Source organism: Trachurus trachurus (assembly GCF_905171665.1).
Source record: "Trachurus trachurus genome assembly, chromosome: 8".
NCBI classification, from domain to species: Eukaryota; Metazoa; Chordata; class Actinopteri; order Carangiformes; family Carangidae; genus Trachurus; species Trachurus trachurus.
This window is the reverse complement of record NC_139905.1, coordinates 5,542,904-5,566,024: the sequence shown is the minus strand read 5'-3', so window position 1 is coordinate 5,566,024 and position 23,121 is coordinate 5,542,904. Positions and strand designations below refer to the sequence as shown.

General features: G+C 44.3%; 1 protein-coding gene across 1 annotated transcript; it reads right to left on the bottom strand.

The window, feature by feature from the left end:
• Positions 1-629: 629 nt before the first annotated feature.
• Positions 630-22,782, bottom strand: LOC310990238 (neurexophilin-1; the record flags this gene model as incomplete). The annotated part of the gene is made up of 2 exons (XM_083977534.1): positions 630-1,412; positions 22,726-22,782. The coding sequence occupies 2 exons, from the start codon at positions 22,780-22,782 to the stop codon at positions 630-632; spliced, it is 840 nt and encodes a 279-aa protein (XP_083833660.1).
• Between the last annotated feature and the right edge of the window lie 339 nt (positions 22,783-23,121).

Genomic DNA, 23,121 nt, shown 5'->3' with positions numbered 1-23,121 from the left:
TTCAAGGTTTTCGGAGAAGTCTAACAAACTAATAAACACCAACTCTCCAGTGAATCGGTATCACAGCATTCACAAGATTTTTTGCACTCTGCACCCGAAAGAGACTTTTGCGAAAGAGCAGTGTAGTTGTAAAGAGGAGGGGGGGGGGGGGGGGGGGGTTGGGGATTTAAAAGGACATTCAGACAATATTCACAAATGACTTAATGGAGGAGAGAGATCGCCGGCGAGGAGCAGTTGGCATTTAGAAACTGGATTGAGGTAAGAAAGTGCGTGTTGTTGGCGGTGTTTTAAATTTCCACTACCAGTCCAGTTAGCGAATGCTGCACAGGTAGGTAAAGCATTCCCAATCCCTCGTCAATCGTCGTCTGCATACTGTACTGTAGTTTTTGATTTGCATATATATATATATATATATTTATTTCTTTTTACAATTTGCAATAGTCAGGCTACAGAGAGGGGTGTTTGTTTTTGTTTTTTGTAAGGTTGCCTCGCTGCCACGGCGGCATCGAGAGCCATTCACAGCCCTGCTGGTTTTCCTCCTCGTGTTTCTGCAGTTAACGCCTACTCGTCCCCCCTTTATTATCCTCTCCCCTCCTCTCCGCCTCTCCTCCGCTGCTACGGGTCGTCCTCTAGCCCGAGGGCAGGTAGGGCATCTCGTTGTGGTAGTTGTAGTCCGGGCAGACCTTCTGCACCAGGCGGTAGTCCGTGCTGTAGAAGGAAATATAGATACAGATGACTTTGAAAGGCTTGGAGCAAATCCAGGACACGTGGCTCTGGATCTGCTCCTGGAAGCAGGTCTTGGACGGGTCGTAGTTGCACAGCGAGGTGCGCTTGTTGCGGTCCACCTTCTCGTAGTCCACGCGGCAATTGAAGATCTTGGAGTCCTTGGGGTAGACCACGCTCTGGCGCTCCAGGTCGAACTCCACCGCCTTGACGGGCGGCACCAGGCTGACGGAGATGTTGCCCTGCCCCGTGGAGTTGTGGCGGAAGTAGACGCTGAACGTGCCGTTGCCGTGGTCCACGATCTTGCCCGTGATCAGCAGGTTGAGCCTCACCGTCTTGATGTTGGAGTAGAAGTCCCCCCAGCCGAACATCTTCTTGAACTTGCCGGTCTTGACGATGGGCCGCCGCTTGACCCTGATCCGGGGCGGGCCGTCGGGCTTGAGCTCGTCGCTGCCCAGGTTCTCCCAGAACTCCTGTTTCCGGAACTCCTGCTTGGCGAAAGGGTCCGGCGTGCTGTAGGGCAGCTCCAGCGCGGTGGCGTTGGCGGCTCGGCTCTTACTGTGGACCATCCAGCGGCTCAGGGGCGTGAGGGGAGTCTGCCCGCCGCTCAGGAGGCCCACCGTCTTGGACGAGTCGTCTAGAGAGCTCTTGGCGTTGGAGGAGGAGTCATCTTCTTGACCCAGCGCCACCTGGAAAGAAGAGAGGGAGGGAGGGAGGAGTTTGAGGATCTATTTAAAACAGGTACAATGCACAAAAACATTAATCCTGTAAGACAAGAGAAGATGCCTTGAGCCAAAAGGCCAAGAAACCAAGAAATCCCATGAGCCTCCGTAGTGTAGCTCTGAGCAGCTCGCGGCTCTGCTCCGCCGTTCTAAAAACAGCTTGCACCAACAATTAAAGGTAACGAACCTACTGCTATGACTATAGGGATTATGGCAATGGGCCAATTTGCCAAAATGTTGAATTATCCCTTTAAGGCTACTTTTATACAATGACTCAAATGGTTTTATCCCTCTATGGTACCATGTTGCCCTCAGGCAACATACCACTTTTTGGCCTGTCACATCTCCACAATTCATCCCATTTAATGCTGTAATACTTAAAAAAAAGAGAGGAGACCTTAGAGAACCAATAACAATGCTTTAATTTATCACATGACTTTCAAGAAGCCATACTGAAACCCTTTTTTGCATACTTTTTCAAAGGAAACAGGTTTGCCATTTAGCTCCACTAAAACGGTCTGAAAACATACAGGAACTTCCTGGCCCTTTTTCATCTGGAAAAAAATATATTTACACTAATAGATTAGTAAAGTTTAATTTTTAATAGTTCCGTGCAATTTTTTTTACTTATTAAATAATGGAAACTTGTTAAAATGCACCTGTTGCCCGAAAGCAACAACGTACCATTATAGAAAATTGCAATGTTGCCTTGAGGCAACAGTGGACCATTATGGAATCAAAATTGCATTATGAGACTATGGTAGTGTGTGTGTTTAGGTGTAAATATAATGTTCAAAAACATATAATTCATCATAATTTTGTTTTTTATCCATAATAAATTTGATTTTGGATGCAGTAAAGTAAACATCAGGCTATTATAATGATGATGAGGAAGATGAGAATGAGAATTGGGATGAGGATGAGGCCAGTGAAGGTGAAAGTCTACAGAGACTGGTGTTTCTAATACAGTATATGATGAACCGTAATAGTACAATGTTGCCTACAGGAAACAAATCCCAAAAACTTCCAAAAATAAATAATTTAAAAAAATTTCTTAGATTATGTTTATTTAGTCTATTTTGAGACATAAAAACACTCCAAACATTTTTTCCCCCACTGGCATCATAATGCGTACCATAGAGGGTTAAAGCTGTTTTACTTGCCTGAGACCAGGATGTGATACAGTACAAAAAATGGGGCATGATCATTGCATGTAGGTATGTACTTGATGCCTCAAAGGTGAGAGAGTTTCTTATGTGTCTGAAATTTACTAAATTATATTTCAATGTGTTACTCAACTTTTTGACATGCCCTTTAAAACTAAGTGTTGGATCTAGAGTTGCCCCAAGTATTCAAATTGCTCTACATGTTTTATTTTTTGCCCATGTATACTACAATCTCAGGATAGGTTTTAAGTTTATACCTATTCGTAAAAAGAACATGTTACAGTTTTTTTTCGATATTTAACGTGAGGCAGAAGAAAATAGAGAAAGAAAGTAGACAGCTATTAGCGAGCTAGAAAGAAACGTGGACAGAAAACAAATTAAAGGTTTAATCGATACTTAATTTACAGTTCATACCTCTCGTGGTCGTAACCGTGACATTCTATCAATGTTATATATATAAATAAATGCCTGAAATTTTTTGCAGGTATTGCTATTATTACATTCCTTTGTTTACTCCGGCTGCGAGAGAAAATACTCCTTTAAGTCTGGTCTTCACAGAGCCGACATAATTCCCTAAGCTCACTTGTAATGGGTTCATATGCCTCCTCTGAGCTACTGCCGCGGCCGGAGGGATCAGGAAACAGATTCACAACAGAAGAAGCCACACCAAAAAAACAAAAAAACAAAAAATTCATATATAAAGTGTGTTGCCGCCGTGGTCCAGGGGGCAGCAGCCTAATCAATATTTGTGAGGGTGGACAATTTTCCACAAAGGCTTATAATCCTGTGAAACGACGAGGCCGTGTCATTAAGAAATGCTTTTCTGGAGTGGTTTCTCTGACAACACAAGTTTGGAGGTTGATTTTATGCGCTGATAAAATAAGTGTCTGCAGGAGAAGTAGCAGGACTCATGCACACAATTACCCAAACACTCATTTTCTCCTCTGCCGCCGAGGAACTTTGTTAATGTTTCCCTCTCAAACGAATCTCATTTTCACTCTCGTGCAAAAGAAAAAAAAGAAAAGAAAAGAAAAGGAAAAGGTCGCCTGAATATCATCGATGTAACCCAGAGAGAAGAAGTCGTTTCTTATATGAAATCTTTAAAGGAACAAAGTGTAAGTGGAGCGTAGACGGAGCTTTGTTTTCTGTTCCAACGTGAGCTCTTTGCTTCTTAAGCGCCGCGGTGTGAAGCCCGACTACAGGGGAATTTATTATTGCCTCGAAAGATTTGGTCGGAGGATCAAAGTGTTTGAGGGAAGGGAAGGTGGGCAAGTGGGAGGAGGAGGAGGAGGAAGAGGAGGAGGATGGTGGATGATGATGGGGGGTGAAGAATCAAGTGTAATGTCCAATTAAGTCCCTCCAGTGTTTTAATTAAAGACAAAAATCTGTATGGGCACACACACAAAGCTGTCAAATGTTAACATCAACTGAGGAGGGTGGAGGGAGAGGAGGAGGGGGGTGGGGGGGGGTTGGAGAGATAAGATGGTGCTGCTGTGCTCAGCAGTAGCTTTGTGAAGAGTGTGTGAATGTGAGAGTGAAAGTATAACGGGCCAATTATTCAACAGTAATGATCTATTAACAGGTAGCGTTTGTCTAATGTGCCATGGAAGGTATCCGGCGTTTGTGTATTGTGTGTGTGTCCTCTGGATTTGGCAGCAGAGAACACACACACACACACAGACACACATTTACGCACACTTTTCTACATACACACACACACAAATGTCGTTTGTGAATTTGATTTGTGGTAAACGAGAACAATAAGTGATGCAAATGTGAACGGTGGAGTAAGTTTATGTGTGTGAGTGAGTTCCACCCTGAGAATTTTTTTTACAGTGATGCATAATGCATGCTTCCCTGTCTGAGCTCTGATCCATCTACTGTCAGGGCTTCCTTATATACCGGCTTACTCAGGATTATTAAGCCTGACTCGTTTCTATTCCAATTTATTTATTTATTTGGAAAAAAGAGAAAAGGCCAAGGCACTCATCTTGTATCAAACATTTTACTATACTATACTTTAGTTAAAGGGATAGTTCAATATTTTGGCAAACTGGCCCATTGCCATAATCCCTATAGTTTTAGCAATAGGTTCGTTACCTTTAATTGTCGGTGCAAGCTATTTTTAGAACGGCGGAGCAGAGCCGTGAGCTGCTCAGAGCTACGCTACGGAGTCTAATGGGATTTCTTGGTTTCCCTCATCAAACTCATCAAATACACAATCCAACAACTCCACAACGCTCTGGTGGACAAGTTGTGACCTGCACATTCACCACGCTATGAGATAATAACACAACGTTACCAGACAGAGTTGTTTTAGAGGGAAATTCATGCAAAACCACTGATGCGCGTTGCCTTCAGGGACAGTTTTTTATCAAGCAGTCTCTGCATTTCCCTCTAAAACAACTCTGTCTGGTAACGTTGTGTTATTATCTCATAGCGTGGTGAATGTGCAGGTCACAACTTGTCCACCAGAGCGTTGTGGAGTTGTTGGATTGTGTATTTGATGAGTTTGATGAGGGAAACCAAGAAATCCCATAATGAGCCTCCGTAGCGTAGCTCTGAGCAGCTCACGGCTCTGCTCCGCCGTTCTAAAAAATAGCTTGCACCGACAATTAAAGGTAACGAACCTACTGCTATGACTACAGGGATTATGGCAATGGGCCAATTTGCCAAAATGTTGAACTATCCCTTTAAAACAGGATGCTTCGGCGTGTTTCGGCTGAGAGCCTTTATCAGGAAGTGTAGTCTGACACAGAGACAGGCACAATTAAAGGTCTGGTCAGATGTGTGGGCATTTAACTCACCAGTTTAGGCCCATATAGGTATCGATCACATACAGAAACCATGAGGGGAGGTTGTTGGTTGAAACAACTAAACCAGTTTGAGAGCTTCTGGATTTTCAAGTTGGGAGCAACAACCCACTATCCGGGTCTTAATGAAGATCTTGAATATCTTAATTTTTTGTAAAGATTGTTAAAGTAGATGTGTCTGTGTGCCTGTCATTCTGTGGCTATGTATGTAATTTATGTAATTTATGTAATTTACTAATTATGGCCCTCATCCTGTGTTTTATTTTTTTGATGCAGGTTTTTTCAAGCTCGCTCAGATTTGTTCACTCGCACCGCAGCCAGTCAGTCAGTCAGTCAGTCAGTCAGTCAGTCAGCGTTATTGATTTCATGTCCCTCTAAAAACATGTATTTCCTTTCATAACAACGCGGATCGCATTTCAACCTCGGGCCTTGCGAGGAGGATTTTCCCGCTGATGTGGTTTTGCGGTCCGCCGTTTGGACTCCTCCTCTTAATCTGGCCTCTATATTACTCCCGCGGGGGCGTTAGAGGCCGCATGCAGCCAGACAGCAGCGTCTCCTCTCGTTACCTGTCTGCTGCTACGCTACGCTGGCCTCGCTCCCTCCCTCCCTCCCCACAGGGGGCCTGATAACAGCCCTGACAAGGACTCTCCTTCCTCTTCAAGCAGAGAGTTGTGATAGCTTCTTTGAGAATCCTAAACTCATTAATAATGAAGAGAAATTTGGAGGAAGCTGAAGACATATTGATTTAATCTTTTTGTGTTTCTTTTTTTTCCTCTCAGAAATGGGAGCTCGGGCCAGACAGGACGACTTTGATGACAAATACACCACCACCGGTCCCCCTGGCTCCTATTGAAGGACTAGTTTGTGTTTGATTTCTCTTCTCCAATGAGCCGGTGGTGGCGGCGGCGGCTGCTTGGGCGCAGAGGGTTAGCACTCTGCTACCTCCCCAGATAGCACTTAAGAGCCCCTGCAGTGTCCTACAAACACAGCTTTAGGCTACTTGAAAAATATGTCATCCCCTTAATTCTCTGAGACTGCCCCCCTTTGCCCCCCTTCCCCCTTTTTTTTTGCTTTTTAAGATCCCGATCATTTTTTTTTTTTTGCGAGCGCTTCGTCTCGTCTCAGCCGGTGCCAACAACAGTCGTATCGGAGCGAAAACATATTGCAGAAGGCTTTGTTGTAGCTTACATATTGAGCAAGGCATCCTCCTCCTTCCTCTCTCTCCGTCTCTCTCTCCGTCTCTCTCCATCTCTCTCTCTCTCTGTCTAGCACAGTCTTCATTAGAAAGCCTGAGAGGCCTGGCTGCAGGAGCAGAGATGAAGTGAGCATTGTGCTATTGTTGAACAGAAGATTTAAGTGTCTGGCGCTGCTCGAGGTTTCAGATTCAGTGTGCAGCATCATTGTCAAAGACAAATGTTTGAATGAGCTTAATATGGCGCCGGGAAAAAAAGAAAAAAAAACTGAGGGAAATAGAGGAAAAAGCCGAGGCAGAGCTGTAACGATTGCTGCAGCATCGGGCCGCCGTCACCTCGCTCTGCATATGGATCAACGATGCAGCTCTGAGGTCACAGAGGTCGCACATTATACAGCAGCACTTTTTTTTTTTTTACCATTAAATATTATAACAAGCACCACTTTTCCCCTCTCTCTCTTGTATATATATATATACTGTATATATAAAACTGCAGACGGATACAACTCTCAGTGCGTTTAACTGGAGGAGTATATGAGGTGTAAGATTTAACCATCAGCATCAGCCTCCAACTTTTCACTTATGCAACGTAAGCAAGTTGAAACGGTGTAAATCCACCGCACTGTTGTTTTCACACTGCCTGAAGAGTCGCGCTCTGTTTTTTTTTTTTTTTTTTCACTTTAGTGGGAAATGTTCACGTCGTTTTTTGTTGTTTCTTTTGCTTTTTTTTTTTGCCTGTGCACACGCAGACTTTGCTTTGTTGGCAGTAGAGTTGGGTAATTCACATCACTCACTCACTCTTTTTCAAGTTTTTTGTACTTCCTGCATGGGTAATGTGCAGCTCTCCAGCTCCTATTATTATATGCAGCATGTTAAACCATGCACCATGGTGTTGTACAGTATAAAATGCAGCTCAGAGAGGTTCGGGGTGGAAGTTTTCTCCTTCCAGACGAAGTTTGTTTTGTTTCATGAAGCTTGGCAAGATATATCCCAGCTTTAAGTACTGTAGGCAAAGTGTGGGCGACGGGCAATCAGGTCTTATGGAGGGGGCGGAGGTTCGGGGTGATTCTGTCATTTGTCATGTGCGCTAAGTGAGTCAGTGAAACGGCTGCAGAGAGAGAGGGAGAGAGAGAGAGGATGGGAGGTGGCTGCAGGCTCTGTCGCTGTGGTAATTGTGAGTCATTCAGCCTCAGTGAGCACAGGCCCCAGGACTCTCTCCCAGCAGGGAGCGAGGGGAGGGAAGGGGAGAGGAGAGGGGGAGAGGAGAGGGGCTGAGGGGGGCGATCCTCCTCACTGCCAGCTCCACAGGCAATAATCAGCCTGTTACTGTGACAGGTACACCGTTTTAACCCCTTTCTCCCGCTGACGGAAGCTCGCTGTCGCTGTGAAATAGCACCGAGAAGAGGGAGCCACTTATCTGGGATCTGTGCCATAACTCTCCCAGGAGCAGGAGGGAGGGGGGTTGGGAGGGGAGGGGGGCAGACTGGTAACACACTGGAGTCTCACAAAAAGAGGCAGGTTATTGCTTCCAAATGCACTTAACTTGTTGACTTTTTTATAAAAATGCATGAGAAAACGACAGTGTTGAGAGTGTCAGTTTTCCACCAAAATGCCAAATTGTATCCGGTCCCACCTGGACCTGCTGCTTTTTGTCTGTTTAGTGTCAGTGTGAGAGGAAAACATTTGATAAAACAAGCTTGGCTGTAGAGATGGGTGCAATTCTTTCTGATATTTCACTTCACGTAAATGTGACATTGATGAATTGTGGAGCCTTTTTTTTTGCACCTTTTAGCTCCTTGTTTTGATTTTTGCATCGTGCACCAACACCAGAGCTCAGACCGCGGCTGCAGCAGAAAAAACCCACTGTGGTTCAACCAGCTCAACACCACACACACAGCATTCAGCCGCTAAACCAGGAAACCACTGATTAAATAACAGGAGACCACACGAGAGCTAACTATGGATGGATGCACCAATCCGTCTTTTTCAGTCCTAATGCCGATGCTGAGACCTGGGCTTAGCGTATCGGCCGAGACCTGATACCAATCCAATAATACCACTGTTGAATTACTAAACTGTAGACCTTGCCATGTGGGAGACAGTGAAGGCATCAGGCTTGACTTTAAAGGAGACATATTCTGCCCCTTTTCCACAAATTGTCTCAAAGATATGTCTGTGACATGATTTGGTCAAAATCCCCCAAGGATCACAGCTCTAGGGGTGGGCAAAAATATCGATATGGCAATATATCGCGATACTTTATACCGCGATACGATATCGATATTCAATATTTAAATATTGATTTATTTTTTTTCAAAAAAAAAAAAAAAAATTCAATTTTTTTTTTTTCAAATAATAAATCATGTTTCAGACGTAAATCCAGTCCGCGAGGTGTCACTGTACTGCTACCTCAGACAGTGTGTTGTACATGCAAATATGTTGTTGTAACTTGCACTTGTATAAAATGGCATGGATAATTTGAATTACATTGTTTTGACTCAGTTTGTCCCATAAATTATCACTATCATCTGATGTACATACAACTCGGATTTTAAGATGCATAATGCCCTTTACATTTTTCAGTGAACTATGTAGAATATCGCAATATATCGCAAAATTTGGATATCGCAATATCGTATCGTATCGTGACTCAAGTATCGTGATGCGTATCGTATCGTGAGGTACTTGGCAATACCCAGCCCTACACAGCTCTTTTCATCCTCTCAAAACAGCCCTGTTCAGAACGGCTGGTTTCAGTGTCTGTCCCTTTAAATGCAGATGAACCACTGCTAACCCCGCCCCTTGTACTGGTATTAGGTAGGGGTGGGATTATGCAAATCTGAATCCTTGTGGCATCACTGGAAGACAACTGAGGGAACAGCTCGTAAAACCACATGGATTTCAACCTCTGGAGCCTGAAAATTACAGATTTTTTTTGTCAATTCTCACATTTTGGGGGCCGGAAGGCAAGAAAAACACCCAGATATATGTTAAAGAGCCTTCAATAAGTGATATTTCCATAATATGTCCCCTTTAATATCACTTTCCTAACTTTGTAAAACCTTGTTGCTCTGTGTTTGTTGCTGCTGACACATGATGTAGCGTGCGTCACAAATATAGAACTGAAATGATGATGCCCGATCTAAGCTTTTTAGTCAAAATCTGGGCCCATATCCCATATTAATATCAGATGTAGAGTGGACATAAGACAAATACTAGTCAATGATGAGGCGCTGAATCAACTGAGAAAGATTAATACTATTTTGTGTTTTCCTCACAACAACTTCTGCTGCTCCCATGTGGAGGAAGATTTTGTGCGACTACTTTATAAACACACTAGAGCTGCATGATAAATTCAACACAATGGATAGATGCTGTGATTGTGATTTCAGTGTGAACAGGCACTTTTCACTTTAAAAATATAAAACTGATGATGTGAATTTTGTTGGGTCTTGTCCAGGGTGCATGTGTTTGGAGTAGCACAACACTCTTGTGACACATTTTACCTTTTTATCGGAATAAAAAACACCCTGCAGCTCCTGTGATTTGGATAATGCATTTGGACATATTCATATGCAATTTCGTTTACATTGCAAAAACTTGTGCACACACTCTACATATAGCACCATAGCATAATAGAAAAATAGAAAACCACAGCATCTTAAAATCTAAATTTTTCATTCAGTTTGCTGATATCTTTTGCACTCGACCTTCCTCTTCCTTCACCTTTCACTCACCTTTCTAAATACACTGCACCCTCCTGCTTCCTGCACTACACTGTGGTCCCGATAATGCATCCCATGCTGCTGTAGTAACACAGTTTGTTGCAGACGGTTTGTAAATCACCACCTTGTGAGGAATGATTTGCATCGACTCTGGAGGCTCGGTTCGTTTAGTTCCAGTGCTGCTGCTGCAGGAGGAGGAGGAGGAGGAGCGCTGTATGTGAGTGTTTTCAGCCCTGAGCTCCTGCTGGATGCATGAAGTGGAATAAAATAGATGGATTGATTGATTGATACAGAGAATGTGCCTGTTGAGCCACACAGCATGCGCTCGTCCTGCGGAGCTGACAAGTTCAATAAGCTCTCCGTTTTCCTGTGGCTGTTGAGTTGAAATCTTCATCTCTAATATGACATCAATTTTTAATTACAGACCCGGGCAGCTCAGATTTCTTAAGTGTTCGTCGATGCTTTATTCTCTTTTTTCTCTGTCTCTTTTTCCACCATCTCCAGATCTAATATGTTCACTGCAGGAGACTTCTCTGTTACATGATTAAAGTCTGAAAATGGCTGTGCCCTTATAACTAATTATTCTTCTGGCTAGCGTAGAGCCAAGAAAGAGGTGAGGGGGAGAAAGGTAATTTCACAAGAAACAAGCCATTTGACTCTTAATGAATAATTTACTCCAGCTTCTTGGGGGTCACTGGTGCTTAGATCTGCAGTGGGTGAACAAACTCACTACACTGAGTCTTTTTTTTTGTATTATCATTATACTGCACTCTTTTCCTGAGCATTTCTTTTCTTTCTGCAGCTCCCCCCACCCCCACCCACTCTCTCTCTCTCATCTCATTTTGGACAGGTTCAGTTGTGCGCTCCCGCTGGATTTGGGCTCATTCTGTATGCTCAGAGAGACGCCGGGCTCCGAATTGGCTATCAAATTTTTACATTATAAGATATCGACAAGTTGGCGGTGCAAGGACGGCGGAGAGGAGGAGCGGGGGGACACTTTCTTCCCCGGGGGAGCTGGGGAGCAAAGCAGGGGCTGATGGGACGGAGCTGATTAAAGCTGCTGCTGCTGCTGCTGCTGCTACAGTATTCACACACCTGACTTGTAAAGACTCTACAATCATCTCATAGAGGTGCTGATTTAAAAACCTGATGCCACTTTTATCGACACCTGTCCTGGAGCCTGGCAGCTTTAATACAGACAAGGGGCTGCACAATTCATGGAACTTTCAATGTTGGAAAGTTGAATTAACGGTAATAAACCGGGAAAATATACAAAAGGGAAGGTTGGGCCTTAACAGGGAACTTAAAAGGAGACATATTATGGAAATATCACTTTTTAAAGGCTCTCTAACATACATTTACGTATTTGGCTTGCCTTTGGGACCCCTAAATGTGAGAATTGACAAATAAATCTGTCATTTTCAGGCTCCTTAGGTTGAAATCCATGTGGTTTTATGAGCTGTTCTCTCAGTTGTCATACAATTATGACATGTTTTCAAATTTGCATAAGTAATCCACCCCTACCTGTGAGTATCGGTACCAGTAGAAGGGGCGGGGCAAGCAGTGGTTGATTTGCATTTAAAGGGACAGGCACTGAAACCAGCCGTTCTGAACAGAGCTGTGATGTTTGATCCTTGGGGGATTTTGACAGAAGCGTGACAGACATGTGTTAAAAGGTTGAAAATGTTGATACCACCGTCTATTGATCAAGATAGGAACTGCAACAACAGAGAAATAAATCCTGCAGTCGGTTGCTAGAGTGTTGATAAGTATACAGTAACAGACCATTGCTAGGGACACCGAGGACACAACGGAGAAGAACTATGCAGGATATTTACCTTATGTTTCATTTTTACATTTCCTAAAGTAGTAGCCTGCACCCCTCTAAACGCCTCGTGGATATATTATTTTGGGAAAAAAATATAGCTTTTAATAAGCATTCTCCATATTCAACCTTTAAGACACCTGGGAACTATTTTATTTTGTGGAAAAGGGGCCGAATGTCTCCTTTAAATATAGTTGAGGTTATATTGTAGGATAATCTTGGCTAAAACAACCAGATTTAATGCAAGCACACTGGAATATCTATGCTATTCTATGCACACATCAGCACAGACCCCTTCATGCACTGTGCATCCCTCCATCACTTGCACAGATGATGTGCAGAACTCTGGAGTCCAAAAGCACAAAACTATTAAAGCTGCACAGTTGAGTTCAGGGACGACTTAAAGTCAGAACTTTAAGTAAATATGTTTTGATAATATTATTGGGTAAATATATTTGATCTGTGTTATTAATGTTTAACTTGCAAATATTTAATAAAAATGAGGGAAGAGGAAGCAGTTTGGATGGGACTTATTTTTACCGGGGGTGTCATTTTACTTTTTGATTGGGTGGGGGAAGAATTAAAGTTTTAAAGCTCACAGATAAAGCTGTTAACATGTCTTTTTTTTTTTACTTTTTAGTTTTGCGTGGATGTTTTCTTATGACAAAACTAAATGTTTATATTAATGTTATACAGTTTGTTTTAAATTACCCCCCAATTTCCAATTAATTTCTGTAAATTAGGCCTGCCATAAATTCCCATAATTTCCACAGAAAGTTTCCAATTTGGGATATTTCCCCAGCTTATGTACGCTACAATGAAATGTATTTGACATTTTACACCACTTTGCAAACACCCAAACACTAAAACACACAAACACACACACACACACACACACACACACACACACACACACACACACACACACACACACACACACACACACACACACACACACACACACACACTCCAGTTTGAATCCATACAGCAGAAGCAGCAAGACTTCATTCATTCTTTCACACACACACACACACTCTTGAGCAAGGCAGTAACAGAGCTTCATGGAGGTGCTAAGTGGCCGAGTCGGTGCTGTGGTTTAACTATACAGCTCCCAGCTGAGAACGTGTGTGACCGTGTGAATGGGCTCTGTTCACACTTCTACAGTCGTCGGCGGCGCTATGAATCCTGGGTGCTGGTCATTAGCGGGCAGTTCTTAATGCAGCTGGACTTCACTGACATTTAGAGGTTTGCCAGATGTGCGCTCATTTGTGTGCACCCCCCTTTAACTCTGAAGCTCGGTCCAGTTTTGCAGATTGTTGCAGCATAAGCCCTTTTTTTTCCTCTTTTCTTTTTTTTGTGCATGTGCCACAGAGTTCAGTGAAATAACAACCTGCTTAACAAGTTCAAACTTTTCTTCCAGGCAGGTGAAATCTGATCACAAGTGCTTATCGTGAGACATTTGATGCCCGTGCTGACAACAGGTGTGAACCGCAGGCGATCTCTGCAGGATTAGACACAATCTGGAAGACGATACCCGAGGATTAACATTCATTTAATCACAGACGCAAAATCCTAAAATCTTTAAAGGGATAGTTCAACATTTTGGCAAATTGGCTCATTGCTACAGTATAATCCCTATAGTCATAGCAGTAGGTTTGTTACCATTATTTGTCGGTGCAAGCTATTTTTAGAACGGCGGAGCAGAGCCACGAGCTGCTCAGCTACGCTACGGAGGCTCATTATGGGATTTCTTGGTTTCCCTCATCAAACTCATCAAATACACAATCCAACAACTCCACAACGCTCTGGTGGACAAGTTGTGACCTGCACATTCACCACGCTATGAGATAATAATAGAACGTTACCAGACAGAGTTGTTTTAGAGGGAAATTCATGCAAAACCGCTGATGCGCGTTGCCTTCAGGGACAGTTTTTCAGCAAGCAGTCTCTGCATTTACCTTGAAAACGACTCGTAACGTTGTGTTATTATCTCATAGCGTGGTGAATGTGCAGGTCACAACTTGTCCACCAGAGCGTTTTGGAGTTGTTGGATTGTGTATTTGATGAGTTTGATGAGGGAAACCAAAAAATCCCACTATTAGCCTCCGTAGCGTAGCTCTGAGCAGCTCACGGCTCTGCTCCGCTGATCTAAAAATAGCTTGCACCGACAATTAAAGGTAACAAACCTACTGCTATGACTATAGGGATTATGGCAATGGACCAATTTGCCAAAATGTTGAACTACAGTAACCCTTTAACCTGAACCCACGTGTCTGTGTGTCAGCGAACAGGAAACGTCTCTCCGCTCAGACGACCGACGACTCCTGGACAAAACGACTGCTGCTCTATATTCTACCACAATACATTCAACACATTCAATTCAGAAACCATGCACTCTGCAATATAAATGTTCCTATTATCCTCTCATTGTGCCAGAACTCGTCTTCTTTTCTTCTTTTCAAGCTCAGCCGTCGATGTTCCCGTTGCTCTCGGTGTCTGTTGTGCCCGCTCTCTTTAATTGGAAACCCCCGTTAAGACCCCTTGGCGGGCGGATGGGCAGGCGGGCAGGCAGGGTGGGCCCCCCCCTCGTCTGGACACGTCTGCCCCTGACCCTGAAAATCACTGTAGCGTCACTGGGGCCGCACGCTGGTATAGGAAAACCACACGCTGGAGGTTCATTCAAGCAGAACCAGCTGTTTACAGATTGTGAGAGAACGGAGAATATAAATGGACTCCTGCCTGCACTCCCCTCCCTTGCCCCCCCCAACTCCCCCACCCTCGATGTCCAGCAGATCCGGTCAGCACCGTCCTCCCCCTCGCTGCTGCTGCTGCTGCATCAGAGCAGCTTGTGTTTCCTGCAGCAGTGTGAACTGTGTTTCCCTCCTCCTCACGTCGCCTGCATGTTCTGAGGTTGCTCAGATGCCTTCAGATCTTGAAGCAGGGGAAAAAAATCTTCACTCTTTAGATATCTTTAGATACTCTGTAGTGTATTGACACTTTGCATAACTGTTTGCATTTTTGCACTTTTTTTTTTTTTTTTTTTTTTTTTTGCACTAGCAGTAAGAAGAGCTCTCTGAAATTACAACAATGTCTCATGGATTTCCCCCCCATCCTTATAGCTGTTCCTCCGTGTGCGAGTCAAACGCGTCTTTATCTGGATTCCCCCGGGAGTTACACCTACTCCTTTACTTCTACCCAGGGCTACGAGGCCTTTTAGCTTTTTTTCCCCTTTTTTTTCTTTTTTTGTCTTTAAAGAGATAGTTCACCCAAAATTGAAATTTCTCTGAGTTACAGGGGGTCTCGGCGTAGCAGTGCATGTCCATATAACGGTTGCAAATGGATACCAACTGTCTTCGTAACAAAAAGACACACCAAAAAACATCCAAATACCTCCATGCTGCTCGTATGTAATGTCCGTCTTGTATTGAAGCCCCGAAATGCAAAATTGTCCCGAAAAAATTTAAAAAGTCTATATTTCAAGCTTGTTTTGTAGCGGAAGTTTCTCAAAGCTCCTCTTCCCGGTTCGTCAAATTTGGATGAACCGGGAAGGGGAGCTTCCGCTACAAAACAAGCTTGAAATATAGACTTATTTAATTTTTTTTCGGGGCAATTTTGCATTTCGGGGCTTCAATACAAGACGGACATTACATTACGAGCAGCATGGAGGTATTTGGATGTTTTTTGGTGTGTCTTTTTGTTACGAAGACAGTTGGTATCCATTTGCAACCGTCATATGGACAACATGCACTGCTACGCCGAGACCCCCTGTAACTCAGAGAAGCCACGGAGGACTCTGAAACTTCTCCCAGCCCTTAGCCCTAGGGTGAGTATAGATAATGAGTGAAATTTCAATTTTGGGTGAACTATCCCTTTAAAAGCTGCAGACAAACCTGCAGATATTCATCCTCCAGGGGTCTCCTCTGCTCTGCCCCCCCCCTTGCAGTCTGCCACAGTAAATTGTGCTGGTTCTGAGCAGACAACGTATTCTGTCTCAGGACAGCTCAGCGCTTCACCATGAAGGGCTGTCAGTGTGTCAGAGAGCGTGCTCCTTCCCTCCCTCTTCCTCTCCTCTCTTCCTCTCTCCTCTCTCCTCTCTTTCTGCCTGTCTGTGCTGTGGGGCATCTGGGAGCTCTGACGGTGGGGGAGAGAGGGAGGGAGGAGGGAGGGGGGTGTTATGGTGTCTTTTGCAGGGATCCTCGGTGGGTGGTCAGAGGGAGGAAGGAGTTGCACACTGTGGTTGTTGTGTGCAACTCAAGCTGTTTTTTACACAACAGGCAGGAGAGAAAAGCTGCAGAGGTTATCCAGTCTAACACACAACTTCCTTCCCCTCTCTCCTCCTTCTCTCTTCCTCCTCTCCTCCACTTCTCCTCTTTCTGCTTTTCTCTTCCTCCTCTTCTCCTCTTCCTCCCCCTCTCTCCTCCTCCTCCTCTTTCTCCTTTTCTCTTCCTCCTCTCTTCCTCCTCCTCTCTCCTCTTTCTTCTCTTCTCCCTTTTCCTTTCTCCTTCTCACCTCCTCCTCCTTGTCTTCCTTCCCCTCCATCCTCCTCCTCCTCTTCTCTTCCTCCTCTTCCTTCCCCTCTCTCCTCCTTTCTCCTTTTCTCTTCCTCCTCCTCTCTCCTCCTCCTCTTCTCCTCTTCTTTCTCCTCTTCTCTTCCTCCTCTTCCTTCCCCTCTCTCCTCTTTCTCCTCTTCTCCTTCTCTCCTCCTTCTCTTCCTCTTCTCCTTCTCTCCTCCTCCTCCTTCTCTTCCTCCTCTCTCCTCTTTCTCCTCCCCCCCCCCTCCTCTTCATGTTTATATATTGTGTCTGTGATTGCTCAGCGTTCAGTTGTGTATCTGTGTGTGTGTGTGTGTTTGAGTGAGTGTGTTTTTGAGTGCGTTTGAACAACACAAAATAGAAAACAGTTGAAAAATAGTCCGAGCAAAACGGGTGAAAACACAGAATCACACAAGCTGCTGCAGCTTTCCATCAACATCACACACACTCACACACTTATACACACACACACACACACCTCAGATGTAACAACGACGACGTCAGCCAACTAACTACTTTCATCAGGAACGGAGAGAGAAAAGAAAAAAAAAGTTCACAAAATCAGTGACGACAGAAGCTCAGATTCTAAATTTGGATTAGTATCTGAAGTTCCTGAGAGCAACGACGACGAAGTAGAAGAAAATGTGTAAAAATTAATTCACACACCACAGAGGGATGTTGTGTTGTTACTGTTGTTGCTGTTGTTGTTCAGCCCCGACAACTGTTGTGGCACTGATGCTGCAAATGCCACGACCTGCTGATAATTGTCCCCTGTGAAAATCGGCCTGTTTATGTATGATGCTCCATGCACGGAGGAGGAGGAGGAGGAGGAGGAGGAGGAGGAGGAGGAGGAGGAGGAGGAGGAGGAGGAGGAGGAGGAGGAGGAGGAGGAGGAGGGTAGAAGAGGGGCTGCACTTAAAGCAGAAGTAAGTGATATTTTTGTGTTAATATAAGTCTTAAATAGTTATATCTTCCGACAGCAATCACTTACATAGAGTGTTTGGACCGAAACACGGGTCTGTCAGTCACTCTGCTCTGCTCTGAGCCGAGGAGAAAACATTTATCGTATCCTACAGTTTTTATCCAATGAGGAGAGAGAACGGCATGCAGGGCTGTGTGTGCAGCCAAGAGATGCGCGTGAATGTGGTGACGTAGGGACGAGGACTGTTATTGTGCGTTCAAGGCAACTCGTAACTCGTGTTTTTCCGACCTGTGAAGTCATACCAGTTCGATCTGGTACGAGTTCACCGGTCGGAAGTTACGAGTGGCCGTTATAGTGACTTTCACCGGTAAAACAGGTCGGAAAAACACGAGTGGGTTGCCTGGAACGCTACAAAGTCGTAAGTTGTGACTTGAAGCTGTAATTTACGGTTTCAAAAGCCTGCCTGGAACGCAGCATTACCCAAAACGACCAGATCGCTTACTTCTGCTTTAATACTGAGTAATGATGAGTGGTCAATGTGTGTTTTATGTTTAAAAAAAAAAAATGTTTTTATGAAATTTTGCACTGCAGGAGATGCACTTTTAATTTCGTTGTTGTGGAAATGACAATGACAATAAACGTATCTATCTATCTATCTATCTATCTATCTATCTATCTATCTATCTATCTATCTATCTATCTATCTATCTATCTATCTATCTATCTATCTATCTATCTATCTATCTATCTAACAGGATGTAGTCGACACAATAAGCTGCTCATGTCTGCGTCTGCTGTGGTGGTGGTTTCATAGTCAAAAAACTCTCACTTGATGATCTGACAGTCATGAATGAGTTTTAGTTTCCGGCGCCTGTGTATCGGATGTGAGGAGGCGGAGGAGGAGGAGGAAGAGGAGGAGGTGTAAAGCTTATGAGCTCTGACATGCAGATTGTAACAATGATGGCAAAGAGGAAGACTCGAGGGAGCGAGACCAAAAAATAAAAAAATAAATTGAATTCACCCCTCTGCTGCTGCTGCTGCTGTCTCACTGTTGTGTCTGCATGTGATATATATTCGCTGTATCAGACTTGAGTTTTCTCTTCTCCTCTTGTTTGTTTTCTCAGGATTAAGGTGGTGTTTCTGTTTCTGCTTCTGCTTCTGCTCAGCCGTTGGGTTAGTGGAGGGAGGGAAGGAGGGGGTTGTGGGATGTATCTGGGTGGACAAGGTCAGCGACCCCGCGAGGAAGGCAGGTATCTAAGAAAAGTGAATCTGAGACTTTATGACAGGCCGAATGTACTGTAGAGAGAGAGAGACTTCTTGCTTTCCAACCACACAGTGTGTTGCACCTTCGCTGTCTCGTGTTGTTGCAGACCAACTACAGTGCAGCTCCTAATGCCTTTTGTTGTTGTCTGCGTTGTTGCTGTTATGATTCAAGTGTGTGCTCGACAACGGCGTGCAGCAGCGTGCAGCGTGCGGCGGCCCTCATCACGACGAGTACCTCTCTTTTGTCAGAAGAGAGGAAAGGGGGGGGGGGATTGTGGGTTCTTTGTGAAGCTTTCGGCTTTTCGGAAGAACGTAATTTGTTTTTAATTGATGTGCCATGTTAAATAAGTAAGTGTTTCCTTGCTGATGGGAAAGTCAAATGGAGGTTGACGGTTAAAGTTTTGGAAACGAGTGACGAAGCAGCAGCAGCAGTAGCAGGAGGAAGAGGAGGAGGAGGAGGATGTTGTGAATGTGAATCCATGCAAGTGTCATGTTTCCTCTCTGTTTGGAAAATTACCTACAACACAGAGCGAATGCAAAAAAATAAAAAGTGGAATATGTATGAGACGTGCAAATTCAGAGGTGAAATTCAGTTATCAAGCGTCTGCGTCTCTTCTGGAAGCAATCAGAGGAAGTCTAATGTGGTCCTCCTGTCTCTCTGAGAGGATACCTGAGGCTCATCCCTTCACACAACAACAACTGGAGCATCTGTGATCTCTCCTCCACAACACGAAGGTTACAGCTGCAACGCAAACCACGCAAGGTCAGAATCCCTTCGATGTACTGTAAAAAGAAAAAAGGAAAAAAGAAAAAGAAAAGCTCCCGTGTGAGCGTGCACGTGTCAACGAAGTGCAAATATTTATGTTGAGTGATTAAAAGGCTTTAGGAACTCTTGAAAGAGGCTTGTGGATTCAGAGCAACATCTCTGCAGGAGGGGAGAGGGAGGAGGCTGCAGTTCACTGGAGCAGCTGAGTTCAATACACTGGATTCGATTCCACATTGTTGAAGGAGGAGGGAGAGGAGGAGAGAGAGAGGGATTCAAACTACCAACCCTCCACTGTGCATGTCTACTGCTGCTGTTGCTGCTGCAGGTGCATGTGCAGTGGATTAACGTGTGTTTTTCTGCACAGAAGCTGCAGAGACTCAGTGATGACTGTCAATGAGCTCTGAGGCAAATGTTTCATGTAATCTTCCTTTCTTTCTTTTTCTTTTTTTCTATTTTTTTTAGTGCTTTATCTCCACCTCCTCTCTCACTTTCCTTTTTTTTTTTTTTTTTGCCTTTGCACCCGCCCCTGTACCGGCTCCCTGTCTGTTTCCACTGTGTCAACTTTATCTCCTGTAGGCACCTGCATGTCTTTCCTGAGCTGCTCAGCCTTGGATCACACGTACGTACGTCGTCCTTGCAGTGTTTTTCGACTTTCACAGCAGCAGAAAAATAACTAATAATAATTATTACTATAATCAATGCACAACTTTTTTCCTGAATACATTTCTGCACCTGGACTCTCGTTTAAAGACCTTGTGTCAGAGATTTTTTAAAGATAATTCATTATAAGTGACAGAAAAACAGCCTCGTCGCAGCCTCGGTCTCACATCTGTCCTCTGCTCCGGCAGCAGCCAGCCCGCTGTCATCGCTGCTCATCACAAGGACAGCGAGAGGACGACAATAGATACACAACCCTGCTCTTAGTAAAACACCCTGGCAGGTCCTCGTATATATACATGCACATTATAGCCATTTAAAGGCCCATTGAGTTAAAACGAAACGAACCCGGTCGCCTCCTCGTCAGTCAGTCAGTCAGTCAGTCAGACTCGCTGCCAAAAATAAACACAATTTCTCAAGCAAGTCAATTATACAACTGAGATGGGTTTATATTATTCATCACACTCCAATTCAAATACAGGGAATAATTAACATCTGAAACTCATCATTCATCACACAAACAAGAAAAGCCGAGTGGCACCTTGTGTTAATAGTCGTCTAGTATTTTGGAGCCATTTGCCAAAAGCTCCCTGGAGACCTAAACCCTGTCTGAGAGCTGCCGAGCTATTACAAAAGGGGAAAAAAAGGAGAAAGAAAATCTAATTTTTAATGCACAGTGGGCTTATATGATTATTAATCACAGCTCTAGTGCATAATAATAATAATAACACAGGAAAAAAAGTTACTTCATTTATTAATTGCTCCATAATTTATCAATGTCACAGGAGTTTAATGAATGAATTAGCCAAGATCTCCTGCTGAGGGATGTCATGTAGGTTTTTCATACAGTAGATAGATACATGGTCTGGTGAGGAGGTGGGGGTGGGTGGGGGTGTGTGGGGGGAAAAAGCCCCAATTAATTTCATTATCATTAAGCCACAGACCTTGTGGGTTACAATAGAGGCTGCAGCAGCTCCTCCACACACCACAAACGCTCCCAGAACCAAGACAACACACACACAGAGAGAAGTAGTGAGTGTTAAGCCTATTATCCCACCACACACTCTTGTATCTCGGCTGAGAAGCTGCTCATCCTCCCATATTTCAAGTCAGCGTGTGGTCTCGACCAAGCAAATCTCTGTATGTGTGTGTGTACTGTATATGTGTGTGTGTGTGTGTTCATTCATTTACAACCACAAAAAGGGGGCCATTACTTCACCAGAGTAACACCTTAACACCACAAGCACAAGGTCATCCTCCAGGAGACACCGACACAAACGGGTGCATGAAAAAAAAGCCTCTGTTTTTTCTCACTTAAATTTTTTATCTTACACTGCTCTTATGTTTTTCTTTCCCTTTTTCTTTTTTTTTTCCTGTCTTTTCTTTTTTTTTTTTTGCTTTAGTCGGAGCTTGCTCATTTCCTGGGCCCTTCTGATGAGCGAGCTGCTCTCAGCCCAGGGGTTTCCGAGCAGAAGGATGTTTTCAAGTTTCCTCATGTGAATCAAGAGGCTGATTTCTCATTAAAGGCTGCTTTTTAATAAATCTGCAGGCGTAGCTACATGAAAGGAGGAAGAAGGAGTGAGTGAGTGGATGAGTGGGTGAGTTGGGTGATCCAAATTTGATTGTGAGGTTATGAAATGTTGGGGGGGACAGAACAGAAGCAATAATTCAGAGCAGTGGGAGTCACTCAGGAAGGTAAAATTAAAATTATACCCTGGAAATCTTTTAATTAAACCTGATTTTTTAAATATTTATAATTAGTGAGAGAACAGAGAAGGAATGAAACTCCTCTGCTCCTCTCATCTTTCTTGTCTCCAGACACATGGTCATCACCCTAAAACCTTACATGCCACAAATGTAAGTCATTATATAACCACAACTGTTGTATTTTTTATTACCTATCCTTATTTATTCTTATTTGAAGTGAACCCACTCCACAGTTTTTGCAGCTTTTTAATCCTGAGCTGTGACTTGTTGTGCACGGTTTGGTGGTGAACAGGCTGTGCAGGCTCTGCTCTGAGCTTCCAGTGTCACTAATGTGGGGATGAATGATGAGTTAAACACACCAGCGTGGCTCCAAACGCGCGCTCAGTTAAAGACAGCAGACTGCCTGGTAATGAACACCACACCGACCGACTGCTCGGTGCCATCTCCGCCCGCAGCCGGCTGCTCTCCCCCCGGCTCGGCTCGGAGTGTGTGTCCGCTTCAGTCTGCGAGTTTTTGGAAGTTGTAGCTAGTTATTGTTTTTTTTGGTGCAGACGCGGGTAATGTGAGGTGATGATGATGTGAGGAAGAGGAAGAGGAGGAGTAGGCAGGATGCATGGAGAGTACACTGACACTTTCTGACCCCCCATTCCCTCCCTCTCTCCCTTCACCCCCCTTCCCCATTCCCCACATTCCCACCACTCTTGCTTCTTACCAAACAAGCGGTTCCGTTGAGGAGGAGCAGGATGAAGCCGCGGTTGGGACGCATCATTCCGGCGCGTAAAAACCCCACAGCTCCCCCCTCCCCGGTGGCAAGGAGAGAAAAAGAAAAAGGAAAAAAATGAAACAAGAATTAAAAAACTCCCTCACGCCGGCTTCTTCTTTTTTTTCCCCTCCTTCAGGAAGACGCTCTTCCTCCGGCACCGGATCCGTCTCGGCTGACGCACGGTCCCATGTCCAAGGTGCTGCGTCCACACACACACACAGACCTTAAAAAACGGCTGGAGTCCCGAAATCCTCCAAATCTTCCTCTTCTTCCTCTCCTCCTCCTCCCTCCCCCCCAGAAACACACACAACACACACTCTCCTGTTTTCTGTCTTTGCTGTGTTT